Raw genomic sequence first — 14,202 nt, 5'->3', positions numbered from 1 at the left:
AGTCCCCAGAGAAGGAGGCTCCACAGCCTCTCTGGGAAGCTTATTCCAGTGCTCTGTGGTCCTTACAGTCAAGAAGTTCCCCCTTGTGTTCAGGTGGATCCTCTTGTGCTGCAATTTACACCCATTTCTCCTTGTCCTATCCCAGGGAGCAGTGAGCAGAGCCTGTCCCCCCGCTCCTGTCAACCTTCAGATACTTATAAACATTTATCAAATCCCCTCTAAGTTTTCTTTTTTCCAGGCTAAGCAGCCCCAGGTCCCTCAGCCTCTCCTCATCAGCCATGCCCTCCAGTCCCCTCATCATCCTCCTAGCCCTCTGCTGGAACCTCTCCAGCAGATCCCTGTCCCTCTTCAACTGGGGAGCCCAAAACTGAAGACAGTATTCAAGATGAGGTCTCACCAGAGCAGAGTAGAGAGGGAGAAGAATCTCCCTTGCTCTGCTGGACACACTCTTCCTAATGCAGCCCAGGATGCCATTGGCCTTCTTGGCCACAAGGGCACATTGCTGTGCTATGGATGTTATCCAGTGCTCCCAGGTCCCTCTCCACAGGGCTGTTCTCCAGCAGTCACCTCCCAACCTGTACTGATGCAGTTTATTATTCCTCCCTAGGTGCAGGACTCTGCACTTGTCCTTGTTGAACTTCATCTGGTTTCTCTGTGCCCAGCTCTGTCTGCCCAAGGCTCTCTGGATAGCTGCACAGCCTGCAGCTGCATCAGCCAAGCCTCCCAGCTTGGTGTCAGCAGCAGACTTGCTGAGCAGACTCTCTCTGTCTGTGCCTTCATCAATGTCATTGCTGAAGATGTTGAGCAGGACTGGCCCCAGCACCGATCCCTGGTGGACACTGCTAGTCACAGCTCTCCAGCTGGACCTGGCATCACTGATCACCACCCTCTGAACTCTGTCTCGCAACCAGTTCCTAACCCACCTCCCTGCCTGCTCTTCCTCCCACACTACCTCAGCTTGCTCACTACAATGCCATGGCAGATGGTGTCAAAGGCCTTACTAAGGTGAAGGTAGACTACATCCACTGTTTTCCCTGAATCTACCTATTCAATTATGGCATCATAAAATGCTATCAGGTTAGTTAAGCATGACTCCCTCATGGTAAATCCATGCTGACTACTCCTAATAACCTTCTTCTCTTCCAAGTGCCTTGAGATGCCCTCCAACAGGATCCACTCCATCATTTTTTCAGGGATGGAGGTGAGGCTGACTAGTCTGTAGTTTCCTGGAACCTCTTTCTTGTCCTTTTTGCAACCTGGAGTGACATTGACTCTCCTCCAGTCCTCAGGCAACTCTCCTGTCTGTCACCATTTGGCAAAGATGATGGAGAGTGGCAGAGTGGTAATTGTGCTATTTCTGATTACCTGCAAGAAGAGACCAACTCCCACCTGGATACAGCCCAGGTCCCTTTCTTCCTGGCTGCTCTCATCCACTCTGTCCCCAGCCTGTAGTGCTGCTTGGGATTTTTGTGGCCAAAGTGCAGAACTCTGCCCTTGGCCTTCTTCAGTCTCATCCCATTGGCCTCTGCCCATCCACCCAGCCCGTCTACGTCACTCTGCAGGGCTCTTCTACCTTCCAACAGCTCCACAGCTGCTCCTAGCTTGGTGTCATCTGCAAACTTACTGATGCTGGACTCTCAATCTCTTCGTCCAGATAATCAATAAAGATATTGAACTGTTCCTCCCTCCCGTACAATTCACCAGACTAACTGAGCTGGATGGAAGTTAAGAAATGGAAGTTAAAGAATGAAGCTCTATTTACAGCAAGGCACAATTCACAAGCATATATACACAATACATACAGATATTTACAATTATATACAATGATATACAAGTTAAAAGCAATACAGAACTACAAAACCCCTCCCAAACAGCAGAACTGCCCAGGAGGGCTTTCAAACTAACTCCCCTCGTTGTTCCCACCCCCACCCTTATAACAGAAGCCTTTCATGCAGGGGTGAGACTGCCAGGTAAGGAGTTAGAAGCAGAATGTTTAGTTGGGGTTACACAGGTTCAGGCAGGGAGAGTTGATGCAGCAGCAGCAGCCAGAGACATTGACTGACTTTGTGTTTCGTGTTTTCGTATCTCTCAGCAGAAGCTATGAGTGAGTGACATAGACGTCACTATTATTTTATTTTCACAGCCACAGATCCTATTTCTGTCATTAAAATATTCCTATTAGCCTCAAACCAGCCCAGAGACATGATAGAAAAGTGCATATGCTGAATAAACACTTTTCTTTGTCCCTCTCCAGGTGGTTGATCTGTTAGTATCCATGTGTCGGTCTGCATTAGAGTCACCTAGGAAAGTTGTTATTTTTGAACCATATCCTTCTGTAGTTGATCCTAATGATCCTCAGATGCTGGCCTTTAACCCTAGGGTAAGTAGTTATTTTGTGTTACGTCATAGCTTGGCTTTAGTCATGCATGAGATTCCAAAGCAAAGCCTTCTCCTGTAGGAGTCTCCTTTAGTCCAAGAAATGCAGCTTCAGAGTATATATTAGTGCAATCATGTCACTATTTTCAGAACTTTGTAGCTATTTTAATTGCTTCTGAGGAGGCATTTAAGTACAAGCTGTAAGCTGTGTTCAGAGTCATGTTGAAGCAAATAAATCCTTCTAGGGCACATGTTCTAGATGCAGAGTTTTGTATTTTCAGTGTCTTTCAGTGCACACATCAGATGCAAAGAGCAAGATGGCCTTCAGGAGGTGTAGACCATTTCAATCAGGGGATTTCCAGTCCATCTTTTTTACTTAAATTGCTAATTGATGTTCCCTCGTTTTCCTGCTCTAAACACTTCATAGAATCATAGAATCAACCAGGTTGGAAGAGACCTCCAAGATCATCCAGTCCAACCTAGCACCCAGCCCTAGCCAGTCAACCAGACCATGGCACTGAGTGCCTCATCCAGGCTTTTCTTGAAGACCCCCAGGGACGGCGCCTCCACCACCTCCCTGGGCAGCCCATTCCAATGCCAATCACTCTCTCTGTGAAGAACTTCTTCCTAACATCCAGCCTATACCTACCCTGGTACAACTTGAGACTGTGTCCCCTTCTTCTATTGCTGGTTGCCTGGGAGAAGAGGCCACCCCCACCTGGCTACAATGCCCCTTCAGGTAGTTGTAGACAGTAATAAGATCACCCCTGAGCCTCCTCTTCTCCAGGCTAAACAGGCCCAGCTCCCTCAGCCTCTCCTCATAGGATTTGTGCTCCAGGCCCCTCACCAGCTTTGTTGCCCTTCTCTGGACATGTTCCAGCACTTCAACATCTCTCTTGAATTGAGGAGCCCAGAACTGGACACAGCACTCAAGGTGTGGCCTGAGCAGTGCTGAGCACAGGGGAAGAATAACCTCCCTTGCCCTGCTGGCCACACTGCTCCTGATGCAGGCCAGGATGCCATTGTCTCTCTTGGCCACCTAGGCACACTGATGGCTCATCTTCAGCTTACTATCTATCAGTACCCCCAGGTCCCTTTCCTCCCGGCTGCTCTCCAGCCACTCAGTCCCCAGCCTGTAGTGCTGCTTGGGGTTATTGTGGCCAAAGTGCAGAACCCTGCACTTGGCCTTCTTCAATCTCATCCCATTGGCCTCTGCCCACCCATCCAGCCTGTCCAGGTCCCTCTGCAGGGCTCTCCTACCTTCCAACAGATCAACACCTGCTCCTAGCTTGGTGTCATCTGCAAACTTACTGAGGCTGGACTCAATCCCCTCGTCCAGGTCATCAATAAAGACATTGAACAGGACTGGGCCCAGCACTGATCCCTGGGGAACACCACTAATGACAGCTGCCAACTGGATGTGGCACCATTCTGTAAAGAATTTACCCTTAATATCCACTCTAAACCACCCCTGACACAATTTCAGGTCATTTCCTCTCATTCTATCACCTGATACTCAGGAGACGAGAGACCTACCCTCACCTCACTACAATCTCTTTTCAGATGGTTGTAGAGAGCATTGAAGTATCCCCTCAGCCTCCTCTTCTCTGGGCTAACCATTCCCAGCTCCCTCAGCCCCTCCTCATTAGACTTGTTCTCTGTACCCTTTGCCAGCTTTGTTGCCCTTCTCTGGGCACCACTTCAGCAACAAAATGACCTTCTTGTAGTGAAGAGCTCAAAACTGAGCACAGTATTTGAGATGCAGCCTCAGCAGTACCAACTACAAGGGCACAGTCACTGCCCTGTTCTTTCTGGCCACATTGATAAGGGCCAGGATGCTCTTGGCTTTTTGTTCCACATGAGCACATTGCTGGCTTATGTTCAGAGAGCTGTCAGTCAACACCCTGAGGTTCTTTTTCCCAGCTACTCTGCACCCGAGCCTGTAGCATTGCATGGGGTTGGTGTGACTGAAGTGCAGGATGTGGCGCTTGGATTTGTTAAACCATGTATGTGTGAGGTGGAAGGAAGCTATGAATCATAAATGCCTGGGAGGACTGGTTGAATGAACCTTCATCCTAGGTTTGATTGTGTACACACGAAGAACTTGGCATTTTGTAGAACTAAAGGCTAATACTCTTCTCAATTTGTTTGCTTGTTTTATGCTGCATCAGAAGAAGAATTACGACCGAGTCATGAAAGCATTGGACAGTATCACTTCTATTAGAGAGATGACGCAGGTGAGTTTCAAAAGCTTTATATGGATCAGTTGCTATTTCTAGAGCTAGGAAGTTGTTTATGCTACTTGTGTATGATGGCTGAGGGAGTCAGTCGTATCATCTCCTTCCTACAGAGCTGTAATAATATTAAAACTTGTGCCAAAATTAACTGCTCTGACGATGCCTTTGACTAACGGCAGTCAAATGAAAATGATGAAATAGAACTCAGTTAAAAAATAGTAACAGCAGGATGGGGCATTGCAACAAGATAATCACCAGCTGATGCCTTTCTGGAAATACTTAAGCCAAACTGAATCTTCTGTTCTGGAGGCAAAAGAAATTGATTTTGTGACAATGTTGTGAATTGCAGGTTTATTCCTATTATAGCAAAACACTTGGTCAGTTAATTATGGCTGGGAACTTGGATCTGTTGGGATTACTGCCATGTGATTTCACAGTGTCACAGTATCACCAAGGTTGGAAGAGACCTCACAGATCATCAAGTCCAACCCTTTACCACAGAGCTCAAGGCTAGACCATGGCACCAAGTGCCACGTCCAATCCTGCCTTGAACAGCTCCAGGGACGGCGACTCCACCACCTCCCCGGGCAGCCCATTCCAGTGTCCAATGACTCTCTCAGGGAAGAACTTTCTCCTCACCTCCAGCCTAAATCTCCCCTGGCACAGCCTGAGGCTGTGTCCTCTCGTTCTGGTGCTGGCCACCTGAGAGAAGAGAGCAACCTCCTCCTGGCCACAACCTCCCCTCAGGTAGTTGTAGACAGCAATAAGGTCCCCCCTGAGCCTCCTCTTCTCCAGGCTAACCAATCCCAGCTCCCTCAGCCTCTCCTCGTAGGGCTGTGCTCAAGGCCTCTCCCCAGCCTCGTCGCCCTTCTCTGGACACGCTCAAGCATCTCAATGTCCTTCCAAAACTGGGGGGCCCAGAACTGAACACAGCACTCAAGGTGAGGTCTAACCAGTGCAGAGTACAGGGGCAAAATGACCTCCCTGCTCCTGCTGACCACACCATTCCTGATGCAGGCCAGGATACCACTGGCTCTCTTGGCCACCTGGGCACACTGCTGGCTCATGTTCAGGTGGGTATCAATCAGCACCCCCAGATCCCTCTCTGTCTGGCTGCTCTCCAGCCACTCCGACCCCAGCCTGTATCTCTGCATGGGTTTGTTGTGGCCAAAGTGCAGCACCCTGCACTTGGAGCTATTGAACACAATCCCCTTGGACTCTGCCCATCTGTCCAGGTGGTCAAGGTCCCGCTGCACAGCCCTTCTGCCCTTCAACCCAGCCACATCTGCCCCCAGCTTGGTGTCATCAGTATTCAGTATTCACAGTGGGACAGTCTTATAACCATACTTATGTTTATCATTATACCTCCTTTTCCCAAGCTGAAGTGTTGAAGTCTTAACCATGTACCTTCCTTTTCCAATTGCTACACACATATTCTCATGACAGTTGATAAATACTACTCTGCATATATTCATAAAGTACTTTGGGATCATAAGATGGTGCAGTACTTTATTTTACCAGTTTATACCATGAAACAGATGTCTTGGGGCATCTTCAGATGGTTAATTTTGTGAAGTTCCAGTCCAATTTCTTAATCCAAGACCCAAAATGCAATAGACATCTTCTGCTATTCTCCCTGAGATCGCCACAGTGTTTGCTGTAATATGCTCATTTTGATGCTAATTATATGCTTTTTGTTTTACTCTAGGGAAAATAATCACTATGTGAATACTTCTTGTTGTCAAAACACATTTATAATTGTATGATCCTACATGTCAGTAAAACTATGATTTAAACCCAATAATGAGTCCCACATACCCGTTCAAATAGCTGAATTCATGGGCAGTGTAACACAAAATATTTAACCTTATGATTTCAACTAGAAATAAAGGATGTGATTGCTCTTTTCCAGGCACCCTACTTGGAAATCAAGAAGCAGATGGATAAACAAGATCCTCTTGCACATCCTCTTCTACAATGGTATAAAATTGACTCTTACGATACTATAACTATAAAAGTGCCAAGTTTCCTGAAAAATCACTGCATCAGTGCAATGTGACATAAGCTTGCCCTAAGAATTAATATTGGGGCTGACATTTGCAACTGCAAATTTTATTGGACTCTTTGTGGACCTCATCAGGGCCTTCAGATCTCATTTTCTAGTAAGAATTTGGCCTACTTCCATCTGATACCTTCAAAGACATGTGGATGGGTGCTTCATGGTGCTCAGTAATAACATGTTTTTGAGAAGTAAAATTCTGCTTGATTACCATTTTTAATAACTCTTTCCTCTCTTAGGGTTATTTCAAGTAATAGATCACATATTGTGAAGCTACCAGTGAATAGGGTAAGTTTCTGTGAGTTCTTTATTATTTTCTCATGACTTGTTTTATCATTTCACATGAGATTCTCCCAGCCAGATGTAAGTGTTTACATTCCAATTAATGATGTGGACTTCATTAATAGAGGGCAGAAAGAAACAGGTAGTGTCAGGTCATGACTCATGTTGTGAATATTTAAACCCAGTCAAAGGACCAATGCTTACAAAAAGCCTATTTGAGGTGAGGGGTTCAAATACATGTCTACCTTGTAGTCATCTCAGAGTGAGTGTTAAGGAGGGGTCATATCCATCACAGTGGGTTTTGTGGAGGCAGGGAATTAATGTGGTTGAGTCAGGAATATATATAAAAATAGAATTATTTTATTTTCCTGAAATCCCACCCCCAAAACTATATACATAAGTTAATTTAGTTTAATTAGCAGACTCAGTTTCATTGATAATATCTTACAAAGGATGCTATAGATAAATTTGGCTATTTTAGAAGTCAGGAGATGGAAAAGGCTAAGCTAATAAACACAGCTGTCCCAGTGTCAATCAGGCTGAGCAGAAAGTTTGTTACTCACAGGTGAGTTAGGCTGTCTGAGAGAAAGGGCAGTCCAGATTTGTGTCAGCTCTCTCTATCAAAAGACATCCGAGGCTCATTAGGCCTATTAAGCTTGCATAAAAGGGATGCTTATGGTGCGGAGCCATCCTAAGGAGGGATGGTCCAGACCCTCAGGAGCTTGTCCTTCACAGCACCAGGACACACTCTGCAGGAACTGTCCAGGCTGGGGAAAGCTCTAAGGCGCAGACCCCAAGGTGGGAAGCACCCCAATATTTATACCTTTCCTAGATAAAGAGCAGAGTTACCACTTCTTAGGCACAAGGACCGCAGCCAATCACCTGCCCGATTCCAGCACGGGCACTGCATGGAGCACGCCCTGTGCCAGAGGGACCCTTTGCTGTCCTCCTTCTTGACTGCAGGGCAAGGGGGGGAAACAGTTTTTTTGCACCTTTCCTCTCCCATTCAAACCAAAGAGGGAGAGGACTTTAGGGTATCCAGGACTCCAGGACAGTGGTTGAGAGTAACCTCACTCTGTGTCTTGTTACTGTAACAGTATGGGTGAGATTTATTCCAAAATTAATATAGTTTATTCATGTTGATATTTAGCAACCTTGGCACAGACCATGATTATTAATAATAATAGGTTCTTTGCATGGCCGTGAAAAGTATTACATAGAGGGAAATAAACAGGTAACCTAGAACACTTCAGAAATAACTAGCAACAGCATAACAAACAGTAACTATTTAAGAAAGAGACTCTTGCAGCCAATACGCTGCTTGCCCTTGAGGGAGACCTGAGAGGCTTCCTTCTGCTCAGGCAGGAGGCATAACAGAATTCAGTTATAGAGAGGCTAATAAATATTCACTCACAAAATATTGTCTCTGGATTCCTGGGGCTATCTACAGTTTCCAGACAGTACCCAAATACTTGAAGGGAGTTCTATCATTGTCTTGGTAGCCACTAAGACTTCTAGACCTTCCCAGGCTCTAACAGGATGCTGAGAAGGAGGCAGACGATCTCTGACCTAATCCCGGTTCCTTTTGGACTCTAGATTTGGCACAGAGGTTTACAGAGGTGCAGGCAGGATCTCTTGCAGATGTGTAGAGAGCACAATGCTGATGGCACTTCTCTCTACATTGTGAGGCACTTAATGCCTTCTCCTCGTAAACTTGAGACATGGAAAGGTAGTCAAAGCTTGAACATCAAAGCATTGCTGGTCTGAAGCATGAGGCAGAGCAGAAAACACTGAGGCAGGGCAGAGCACATTGTCCAAGCAGAGAGCAGTGAGGCATAGCAGAACACACTTCTTGTAACTTAGCTTCATTTATATTATTTGCCTGAGAGCAATGGCTCCTTTGTGCACAGAGATTCGCCAATCAGATGGCATTTGCCAAACTGACCATATTAGGTGAAACTAGGGCTTGCTTACCCTTATTTGGCAAAGATACAAGAGCATAAACATCTCTGGGTACCTGTTTATCACTTTGAGAGGGTACATAATGGCCTGTCACAGGAGAGGATTCTCAGTACCTACGCCTGTTTGTCAGAGGGGAGAAATTAATTGGGATGAGATAATTTTATATAAAATTATACATTTATTAATCTCAGTATTCTGAACTCTCGCCACCCCCAACCACTGTATATTAATATTCAGTACACCGTTATGAAAACAATTTAGGATAAAATATGTACAGGGAATTTGTTTATTAACTAGCAAACATTCAAACTATAAACAGAGAGAGGAGTTTTCCCTGCAGCTTAATGCCGTTTGGGGTCTCTATGCTATTTGCCCAGCAGAGCAGGCTGGAACTCTTTCTGCTCCATGGCAGAGGCAACAGATATTTACAGAGGTTTTAAAGCTTTTACTCACAACTCTTATTAATTATTAATCACCCTCCGGGCTATGTCACAGCCTGTGCCTAGTGTCCAGACTTCAGGGGATCTCTACCCATGGACTTGGAGGCTGGATTCTTCCCGGCTTGAGGGGAGAGGATAAATCTTCCCAGCTTCTGGGGAAATAGGTTTCTCTAACCTTCTTCTCCTGGCGAGGGATGGATTCTCTGCCTTTGGTGCTGCTGGCTCCTTCTGGATGCTGTGTCCAGGAATTCTTAACTGGCAGGATCTGAGGAGCAGGAGGAGAATATTGTGCTGTCTCTGACACAGTTGTCACAGCTAGCAGGCTGTGTGTGTGTGCAGACAATCCAGAGTCTGCTTCCTGGTTATCTCAGTGGCAGTAGCGCTTACCAGGCAATGGTAGGCAGCAGGCATGCAAAGTGTGCATGACTGCTGGGAGTCTGAGCTGTGTAGGTAAAGGCAATGCAGGATCTGGTCCTGATAATGAGGTGGCATGCAGATGTGCACAGCTGGCTTAGGAGACTATAGGCTCTTTATATATATATATATGTGCAGGCTTAAATGAGCTCTGCAAGAAAGGTATGCAGGCAGGTGAGCTGCGAATAGGTCAAAGCATGAGGTCTGAGCCTCTGAGCATTGGAGCTATGCAATGGAGTCCAAGCATGGGGGTCTGAGCGGCTGAGCTATCAAGGTAGTACTTGAGCGGCTGAGCACCTGAGCTGCAAGCGGGGTTCAGAGCTGTGCAGGGGTCTGAGCACGTTGTTTACCTGTGTACCCCTAGTTATTGAATGTGGGCTGAGATTAATGGCCTCTTTGGCCACCAGAATGACCAATCAGGTTGGCAGTCAGCCAAACCTTACCATAATAGGCAGAAGTTACTTGCCTGGACTATCCCAAATATGGGGATCACATGGACTTACCCCAGGGATACATGAGCTGGGTGTGTGGGGCTTACACAATCTGTTTACAACCAGGCAGGAAAACATGTCCAGGCAAGCATAGGCATAAATAAGCCTCTTTTCAGGCCTACAGGCCCTCTACAACATGGCCCAAGCCTTTATTTTCCTTCCACCCTTCCTTCCCCCATCAGCAGAAGGGTGGGGCAAGCCAGAACATGTTTTAGGCCTATTAGCCTTCCAGGACAGTTACCACGTAGACTATTATACACAGGGTTTTACCCAAAGCAGTACACACAAACACAATATGCTAGATGATCCATGTGTGAGTACACTTGAATTTCAGATGAAAATAATTTGAGTGCATGAGTCTCTGATCCTCCTAATAAAGGACTGGACATCTGCAGCACCCAAATCTGAACCTGTGTTGTGGAGGCAGGGAATTAATGTGGCCAAGTCAGGAATTATTTAAAAAATGTAATTATTTTATTTTCCTGGATCCCCTCCCCCAAAACGATATCCAAAAATTAGTTTAGTTTATGAACAGATTTACTTTGCTCAGAAATATCTTCCAAAAAGGATATTACAGATAAATTTAGATATCTAGGAAGTCAGGAAATGGAAAAGGCTAAGCTATAAACACAGCTTTACCCCATGATCAATCAGGCTGAGTGGAAGATTAAAGGAACAGCAGGCATTACTCGCAGAGGCGAGACAGGCATTCAGCAATGATCCCTTGCTGGATTCCTCTGCAGGAGAAGCCCTCTGACACTGCAGGCAATATCCAGTAATAGAGCTCCATGCCGCAGAAGCCCTTAGGCAAGTCTTAGAGCTGCCAAACTCAGAAATGTCTTGAGCACTTCTTCCTGAGTGGGATGGTCGTGGAATGATGCTGCCCTCACAGCCGCAGGGAAGAGCCAAAATGGCTAGGGTTCCCAGTCTCAGGAGGCAGCCAGGAAGTTGTCTACTGATAGGGTCTGAGAGAGGGCAATCCAGACACCACCGTCTCTCTCTCAAAGGACCCCAGGGCTTGCCAAGCCTGCAGGTTTGCACAAAAGGGTGCAAAATTGGTCAGAGCTGTCCAAAGCATGGATGGGAAAACACAAAGAACCATACAAAAGGTAGGAGCCATCCAAAAGTGGAAACAGTCCAGTCATGACAGGAACCCATCCTTTGCAGTGTCAGGGGACTCTCAAGATGGGATCCCTTAGGGGCGAGAACCCTCATAGTGGGAATCCTTGCTCTATTTATCCTTTTCCTAGACAAAGTACTGATTTACCATTTATACTGGACATGAAAACACAGCCAACCACCAGCCCAATTTTAGTGCAGGCTTCCACATGGGTCAGCTTATGTGCAGAAAGATGCCTTTTGCTGCCCCTTCAAGCCTGCAGGGCAGAGGGGAGAAGCAGTTTTCACACCTTTCTTCTCCCATTCATACCCATGGAGTGAGAGAAAGAAGAGAGGAATTTGGGGTACCCCAGGACAACCTGTATTCAAAGCCAGCCCTGATCAGGACACCATGATAAAATTGTTCAATTTAATTAGTGTATTAGAGCTGTATTAGGCTGAAAACTGTTTCAGAAACTTCCATGTATTTCTTAAACTGAAAGACATTCTTACTGCTCGATTAATGAGGCCAATTTGAACTTAGTTCTTGCAGTAAGTTAGATCCAATTACGTATTGTGCGAAGCAGCATGGGTCTGACCAACTGCCATTACAGAAATACAGCGCTTTTCTGTCAATTAGCTTCTTTTCACTTGTGCACTGTTACATTTTACAGCAACTGAAGTTTATGCACACTCCCCACCAGTTCCTGCTACTCAGCAGTCCACCAGCCAAAGAGTCCAATTTTCGAGCTGCTAAAAATCTCTACGGAAGTACTTTTGCATTTCAGTAAGTACATATATTCATGTTAATCAAAGGTTATCAGAACACCAGGCTATGTTTTTTTCTGTTGTCTTGCCCTCTGAGGTTTGCAGCCCAGATTGTCTTGTTTTAAAAGGTTACTGATTCAATTTTCTGCTTTGCACTGCAGATTTTAATCCATTGTTTTTAAATCTTCCCAGTGGTTCACACATTGAAAACTGGCATTCCATCCTGAGGAACGGCTTGGTTGTTGCTTCCAATACGAGGCTGCAGGTAAATAGTAGGACAAGACAAACTTTTTAGGTAACTTAGAATCATGGAATCACAGAATCAGTCAGGGTTGGAAGGGACCACAAGGATCAGTCAGTTCCAACCCCTCTGCCATGCCCAGGGACACCCTACCCTCGATCAGGCTGGTCACAGCCCCATCCAACCTGGCCTTAAACACCTCCAGGGATGGGTCTTCAACCACTTTCCTGGGCAACCCATTCTAGCCTCTCACCACTCTCCTGCTCAACAACTTCCTCCTCACCTCCAGCCTGAATCCCCATTCCCTCCAGTCCTGTCACTCCCTGAGAGCCTAAAAGTCCCTCCCCAGCTTTTTTGTAGGCTCCCTTTAGATCCTGGAAGGCCACAAGGAGGTCACCTCGGAGCCTTCTCTTCTCCAGACTGAACAGCCCAAATTCTTTCAGTCTCTCCTCATAGCAAAGCTGATGCAGCCCTCTGAGCATCTTTGTGGCCCTTCTCTGGACATGCTCCAGCATCTCCACATCTCTCTTGTCCCAGGGTATCCAGAACTGGATGAAGTACTCCAGGTGGGGTCTCAGCAGAGCGGAGTAGAGTGGGAGAATCACCTCCCTCACCTTGCTGGCCACACTTCTCCTGATGCAGCCCAGGCACTGGTTGGATTTTTGGGCTGCAAGTGCACACTGCTGGCTCCTGTTGAGCTTCTCCTCCAGCAGCACCCCCAGGTCCCTCTCCTCAGGGCTGCTCTCCAGCCACTCACTGCCCAGCCTGGGTCTATGCTTGGCATTGCCTCTATCCAGATGCAGGACCTTGCACTTGGTCTTGTTGGACCTCCTGAGGTTGGCTTGTGCCCACCTCACCAGCCTCTTCAGATCCCTCTGGATGGATCCCTTCCCTCCAGCCTGGCTGCTTCACCACACAGCTTGGTGTGGTCAGCAAACTTGCTGAGGCTGCACTCAGTGCCTCTGTCCATGGTATCAACAAAGATGCTGAACAAGATTGGTCCCAGAACTGATCCCTGAGAGACTCTGCTTGTCACTGGCCTCCACTTGAACATGGACCCAACTTGTGCGTGCTAGATTGCATGCAGGGTTAGATAAGTTTTCAGAGATGTGATTTTCATAGAATGTCATAGAATGTCAGGGGCTGGAATGGACCTCAAAAGATCATCTGGTCCAGCCCCCAGTTGGTAGTCATACAGGTGTCAACAAAAGGGTGATTCCAAATACTCTCCTATTTCCAGGAAAAGGTAACTTTCCCATGATGCAGTTGAAGTAATGTATCTACCACAACGGCTAGAAATTCCCACTGCTGGAATTGGTGCTTCACTTTTATATTTGCAGAGCAGCACCTCGAGGATGTGTATCTTGGTAGTGCTTAAAGGCAATATTGGGATTAAAATTTCAAGCTATGTGAACTGTCTGCATGTTGTAGGTATCAGAAGCATACTAGATTGGCAGGAACTAAGCATACAGCAATTTTTCACAGAATCACAGGGACACAGAATTAACCACGTAGGAAAAGACCTTCGAGGTCTTTGACTCCAACCTATCACCTAACACCTTCTAATTAACTAAACCATGTCACTAAGTGCCTTGTTCAGGCTTCGTTTAAACACCTTCAGGAACACTGACTCCATCACTGCCCTGGGCAGCCCATTCCAATTCCAATCAATCTCTCTGTGGATACCTTCCTCCTTATGTCCAGCCCATACCTCCCCTGGCACAACTTGAGATTGTATCCCCTTGTTCTGTTGCTGGTCACCATTAAATGTTTCTGCAGCATATGGCCAGTGCTGTCACCATAGAATCATAGAATCATAGAATCAACCAGGTTG

The 14,202-nt window shown here is 46.5% G+C and overlaps 1 protein-coding gene across 2 annotated transcripts in view; it reads left to right on the top strand.

Moving 5' to 3' along the window:
• Positions 1 to 14,202, top strand: part of PARP8 (poly(ADP-ribose) polymerase family member 8) — a 233,677-nt gene that overhangs the window by 205,776 nt on the left and 13,699 nt on the right. For both annotated transcript variants that reach the window (XM_064176855.1, XM_064176854.1), the window contains 6 exons: positions 2,255 to 2,380; positions 4,548 to 4,613; positions 6,526 to 6,593; positions 6,912 to 6,960; positions 12,034 to 12,146; positions 12,320 to 12,392. In XM_064176855.1, coding sequence (XP_064032925.1) covers positions 2,255 to 2,380; positions 4,548 to 4,613; positions 6,526 to 6,593; positions 6,912 to 6,960; positions 12,034 to 12,146; positions 12,320 to 12,392 — 495 coding nt within the window. The remainder of the gene's footprint in view (positions 1 to 2,254; positions 2,381 to 4,547; positions 4,614 to 6,525; positions 6,594 to 6,911; positions 6,961 to 12,033; positions 12,147 to 12,319; positions 12,393 to 14,202) is intronic.

This window comes from Pogoniulus pusillus, chromosome Z, assembly GCF_015220805.1.
Source record: "Pogoniulus pusillus isolate bPogPus1 chromosome Z, bPogPus1.pri, whole genome shotgun sequence".
In the NCBI taxonomy this organism is placed as follows: Eukaryota; Metazoa; Chordata; class Aves; order Piciformes; family Lybiidae; genus Pogoniulus; species Pogoniulus pusillus.
Note: the sequence above shows the minus strand (reverse complement) of the source record. Positions and strands in the feature narration are given on the sequence as shown.